Source organism: Sceloporus occidentalis, unplaced genomic scaffold, assembly GCF_023333645.1.
Source record: "Sceloporus occidentalis isolate IW3139 unplaced genomic scaffold, rSceOcc1.0.p SCAF_16, whole genome shotgun sequence".
NCBI lineage: Eukaryota > Metazoa > Chordata > Lepidosauria > Squamata > Phrynosomatidae > Sceloporus > Sceloporus occidentalis.
The window spans coordinates 9817560-9823597 of NW_028316996.1; the positions used below are offsets into that span (position 1 = coordinate 9817560).

Consider the following 6038-nt stretch of genomic DNA (forward strand, 5'->3'; position numbering starts at 1 on the left):
TTTTCATGCTTTTTCAGCAGCTTTATTCTATGTTCATCCTCTAAATGCTCTCCGCATAATTTTTTATGGTTCAGAAAATAAGGAACTCATGCCTGAAAAAACTGGAGCTGTGCTGTCTGAGAGAATTTCAAACACTGCTACAGACGTTTGGCCGACTTCAAAGAACTCTGTCCTACCGAGAATATAGCCTTATACACGTGCACACGTTGTTAGCTTACATAAGGTCCAAAGCAATTTTTTCCAGCTGAGTATGCATTTTTAAAATTTCTACTGTTTGCAAATAGCATAAGGCTTGCATGCATACAAAATTGGGTAGAAAATTATTTTTTTTTTTGTCAACAAAAAATATTACTAAGGAAAATTGCCGTGTCTGCAATCACAAACCTCCCTGAAAACGAGATTCTGTATCCTGCTTTTATAAAAAAATTGATTTGAACCCTCTTTTTATCTTCCTATAAATATGTTTTTCTTCTTATGTTATGTTTGTCAGACCACAAAATATTTCAAAAGAAATCACTTCTATTTCACCCACTCCAAGAATAGGCTGTTTGAAATTGGCTGCAAGTCTTTTATTATTAAACAGAAAAATCACAATATTGCAGGTCTTGCAAACCACTTACACTGGCACGTCCTTAAGATGGAAGGCAATGTTCATTCGTATGAAGTCTGGATTTGTGCTAGAAGAGTGCCCCCTTAATCCAGCAGACCATTGTCACTTACTAAGCACAATAGCACTTGAGAAAAAAATGTGGAATATATATATGTATATTTCATTTTCTTGTAGGATGGCTAGCAAAACATGTGTGACATTTTTATAGGACATTCCCTAAAAAATATTCCATTGTAGATCTAACAACAGCTGTCATCCAAAGAATTACTTTGGAATTACTGTTAATAGTTTAGAAATCCACCAAAAACATCATTTAGCATTATGCTGGAGATTATTCTGCTGTGCTTTGGCTTTTCATAGAAATTTCAATTTAATTTATTTAAAAAGCATCTTCTTGATTGCTCAGGCCAATTGCTGGTCAATACCCCTAACCAGTGGTGTATTTAGGTTTTGTGGTTCCCTTGGTCTGACTAAACTTGTGTTCAAATTCAGGCCACACCTTTTCCACTGTAAACTCCACCTCTTCCTCTTTTGGTCCTACCTCCTCTTTAGGCTCTAACTTTTCATATTTGAGCTCCACCTTTTCCTTTCTGTATATCAAACGTGATACCTATGCTTTCATTTTGTGTACCATTTCAAGCTTTTTCTCTTTAATTAACAAACCATTTTCACCAGGATCAGTAATCCATGTCGACTATACTACAGTAGAAAGACCACAGATGCTCAAATTGGTTGAATTAGCACATGTTCAATCCGATATGTGAACATGATGTGCGTAACAGCAACTAGCGTAATTGTACATTCACACACATTTGTGCCATACAAACCGCTCAACAGTGCCAACTTTGTCCCCAAACAGCTTAACATTGCCAACTTTGTGTCCACACAGCTTAACAGTGCCATCTTTGTCCCCCAGTTTGTCTCTGACATCTTTGTCCCCAAACAGCTTTACAGTGCTATATTTGTTCCCAAACAATGTAACAGCGTCATCTTTGTCCCCAAACAGCTTCCCAGTGACATATTTATCCACAGACAGCTTGTCTCTGCCATCTTTGTCTCCAGGCAGCTTAACAGTGCTAAGGTCTATAAACCCCCTACTTCTCTCTTCTTTTTAAAGGGACACTGCCACAATCTTATGCTTGAAGCACATGAGAGTTTTGTTCCCTTTAAAGTATTTGTTTGGTCTCTCTTGCAAATGCACAGAGAAAATCTGCAGAATCCCCACTTCTATGCATTTCCCTCTTTAACTACCCCCAGCTCATAACTTTACAAGCTGAACACATCTCATGCCTGCTAAAGACCAAGTGTGCTATATTCACTGTCAGCCAGCACCAACACTGGTTTGCGCAAGAGCCCCAGGTAGCTAACAATACCCTGTGCCACAAGTGGTACAAAACAGGGTGAATGAGTATTTATCTATTTTTGAGTATTACACTAGTAACAAAGTACTTTAATATGCATTCTTTATTTGTGGTTTCTTACATGCAGTAACATTTGGTATAATTTGTAATCCTCCTTTTTGAATTTAAAACTAAATGCAGCATCAGAAGCCTCATTGCTAATACTATTGAATTCCGAAACCCTTCCCAGAAGCAGTTCCTTTGTTTATGTAATATTGTGTCTCATAATCTTTGCCAGGAACACTTAATAGCTATGTGATACAAAGCAGGCAATGATAGGTCGTTGCCATAGTAACTGAAAATCATCTAAAAAAGATTTTGCCTTACGATAAAACCTTCAGAGGAAATAATAAAATAATAGATCTGCTAAGGTTTATTTGCTTAGCATACTAAATAACTAAATTACTATATTGTATTTTTTGGGGGGGGACACCATAATAATCATGGTTTTGTAGGTTAATGTAGATAGGACTAACAAGCTCTATCTTTAGAAATACATGGACTCACAAAAAAAGTTGTTTTTAATTGTTTACTATGAAATTGATTATTGAATTTGTTTGCATTTTTTCCTGTGGATTAAATGTTTTACATTCCTCTTACTAAATGGAAACCATGATGACAAATCAGTAAAATAAATATGTGTCAAATAGAATACAAGACCAGTTCTCCCAGCAGTGTGTGTTTTCAGTATGTGCTCTTGTAATCACACTTGGATGAATAATGTCAAATTCAGCAGCTACATGGTATGTTCTATGGGCATAGCTTCAGGTTTGACCTGGAGTCTCCAAGGAAAGCCCTGCTTCCCTGTCACTCCAGGTCAGTGCAGGCACCCATTCCCTGCTCACTTCTGGGTACTTCCCAGCTTCTTTTTTGGTGGTGCCAGTTACTTCCCACTAAAGGCTGTCTGGTGTTAGTGCTGCCCATGTGTGCAGCTAGCCTACCCTGGAAAGTTCCCAGTCATGTGTTAGATGGGTACTTATATATATATTGTGATGCCACGTAACATAATATTTGCCATCATGATTGAAGCAGTGTAAACTACCACCGTGATTCTGAATCATGTACAGGTCCTGTGGAGTATGTAGTAGCTGTAATGCAGAACTCTGGGTAACAGCAGCTGTGTGCGATAGTTGGCTAAACATCACTGGGCTCTTGGCATCAGCAGCTATGGGATTTATCTTTATAACCTTCAGACAAAATGTAATAAACAATCTATGTATATTGTGCAGAAATCAAAACAGTTCTGCGTTTCTTGTTTATAGTGTTATATAATAAAAGTTACATATTAAACATTTGTGTACCGCAGTGAACACTGTCGCTATATAAATGGAAATTAAGGGTAAACTCCAGCCATGATATTTGTTTTAGTGCATAAAATAGCCCAGTGTAACCTTTAAATTAATATTTTTGCATGCCCTCTAAACATCCGCTCTCTTTCCCTGCCCTGCGGCTATTTACCTTGCAGGAAATGCATTCCAGCAAACGTATCTTCTGGTCAGCATTTTGCATGCCCAGGATACTCACCACCAGTGGCACGCACAAGAGTTCCAATGAGTTTAACAAGACCCCCTGCTCACATGTTTAGAAAGCACTTCTATTCACTTAATTTCAGTGGGAGTACTTTCCTTCTAGTGACTGGATGCTTCAAGCTATCAAAGCTGCTGTCCCTTTAACACCTAATTACAAATTGTATTAAAAGCATACGGATTTCCACTGTTAAGACAGTTCCTTACTAAAGTGACCGTCGTACCTCTAAAGAACACAGGAGTAAAGAACACAAGTAAATATATGGGTTTACGTTTTTTTTAAATGAAATGTACCCCCTCTTTTTTACATCTCTTAAGTGACTTCACATACAAAATAATTTTATAAAATAAAGAATTAGAATACAATATAAATTAACTGGTTTCACAAAGGTGTAGGGGCCACAATTGTTAGAAAAGTGTGTCTGCTTTTCACATTTATCTGTAAAATCTGAGAAAAAGATACACTAAAACATACATAATTATGGAAGTAAAAAAAACCCGTGTATATTGGGTGAGGAGAAGGTTTTTGTTTTGCTTTTATGGTACTACATACATGGACAAACACATCCTCCCTTCAACATTTCAGTTGTCCAAACCATATTTTGGGGGTCTGGCTAGAGGTGGGGAGTGTCAGGGCCGGGACCATTGTGCCCACCTACCTTACCTAAAGAGCCATCTTGCAGCACTCAGAATTGTGATATAGACATGTGGCTGGAAAGAAGGATTGTGATTTTACCAGACAGCAGGACAGTGCCCAAAAGTTGGGATGATCCCACAGAAAATAGGATGGTTGGGAGGTATGCAAGGGTCACAGCATTAAGGCTGGCTACCAGGCTGCCCACCTACCTTACTCAGAGCCATTTTGCGGCACTCGGATTCAGAGCATTGGAATGTAGCCATGTGGCATCTGCAATGGAGGTTTGTGATTTTACAACTCATTTGGGGTGGTTGGGGAGAACAGCAGGGCTCTCCAACTGGCCCATGATCCCCACTGCCTGGCGATAGCTCTGTAGAACAGCAGGACAGTGCCCCAAAGTCAAGATAGACCCACAGAAGATGGGATGGTTGGGAGGTATGCAAGGGTCACTGCATTAGAGATGAGATGATTGTTACTGATACGATAACACAACCTATGCTGTAGGAAATGTGATATAATGTTGACCTCTAAACTAAAGCATGTATACTTCTATTATAGGAACTTGAACAAGTTTTATATGAATACATATTTTTTATTTAGTTCCCCTCATATATCTTTGTATTATTTAAAAGTAAATTTTTTCTGAGACTTTTGTGTGCTGTTTATCGTAATTGTTGTACAATAAACATTTGATAAAGGTTAACATTATCTTTTTTGTTCTTTTTTTAGGTATTGGTTAACTAACAAAGTACAAATAAAGAGACCAAGCACTGGCCTTCTCATGTATACATTAGCAACCAGATTTTGTGATGAAATTCATCTATATGGATTCTGGCCCTTCCCCAAGGATGTTAATGGAAATCACGTTAAATATCATTATTATGACGAGCTGAAGTATAAGTATTTTTCCAGTGCCGGTCCACACAGGATGCCACTGGAATTCAAGACTTTGAATTTATTACATAACAAAGGGGCACTTAAACTCACAACTGGAAATTGTGTACAGCAATAAAACACATTGAAACTTGGTGGCTAAGGAGAATAAATCATATTTCCTGGGATACATCGTCACTGGTCTTTTTACAGGACAACTTTGTTAGAAGCCTAAGCTTTCGAAAAGTGCTTAAAGCTGAGTTACTGTTGCTCATTGATATGTTAATTGCAAGGTGCTATAAGTTGAGTTAAAATGCCAGGATTTTGAAGCAAGTGCCACTTTCGTCAATAGTAAGCCTGAATGTTTAACTAGTGTTTACAAGACCTAAAAAATGCAGTCACAATGAACCGAAAGAATGAATTTGAATCGATATCCACAGTTTGCAGCAGAATGAGAAATCGGGATTGCTGAAATGGATAGATTTTCTGCAAAGTCTCATGAGAATACGGTAACTAGTTTACAATCAAATTTGATAATCTGTATTAATTTAACGGTTTCTTGCTAATGATTTTGATTGCTCTTGTATCATAGATTTGTAAGAATTTTTGGTTTTGTAAGCTAGGATTTGCAAATGAATGTAGTACATCGGAATAGGAAATGATATCAATTTGATATAACTATGAAACAAGATTGTCTGCCATAGCGTTAGACTCAACCTTATTAGATCATCCTGGTTAACCATTTAAGTGCCAGTATTGATTCCAGACTTAGATCATGTATAATGATCAGGCATCAAACAATTATATGTTGAAAAATCACAATGCTTTCAAAACAGCAATTTTAAGCCATGGTAAACTTTTCAGTGCATACTGGACCCTGGAACAACCATGTTGCTACCAAGAAGACAAGAGAAAAGACACTTATACCTTTAATATTATTTAAGAAGCTTTGGTTTATAAATTATGGGTGCCCTTACTTTTGGTACCAAAGA

The 6038-nt window shown here is 37.4% G+C and overlaps 1 protein-coding gene across 1 annotated transcript in view; it reads left to right on the forward strand.

Annotated features, from left to right (window-relative positions):
- LOC149302997 (CMP-N-acetylneuraminate-poly-alpha-2,8-sialyltransferase-like) overlaps positions 1-5185 on the forward strand; it is a 60000-nt gene extending 54815 nt beyond the window's left edge. The window contains exon 5 of the mRNA XM_089481805.1: positions 4903-5185. Within this exon, the coding sequence (XP_089337931.1) occupies positions 4903-5185 (283 nt within the window). The remainder of the gene's footprint in view (positions 1-4902) is intronic.
- The last annotated feature ends 853 nt before the right edge of the window (positions 5186-6038 follow it).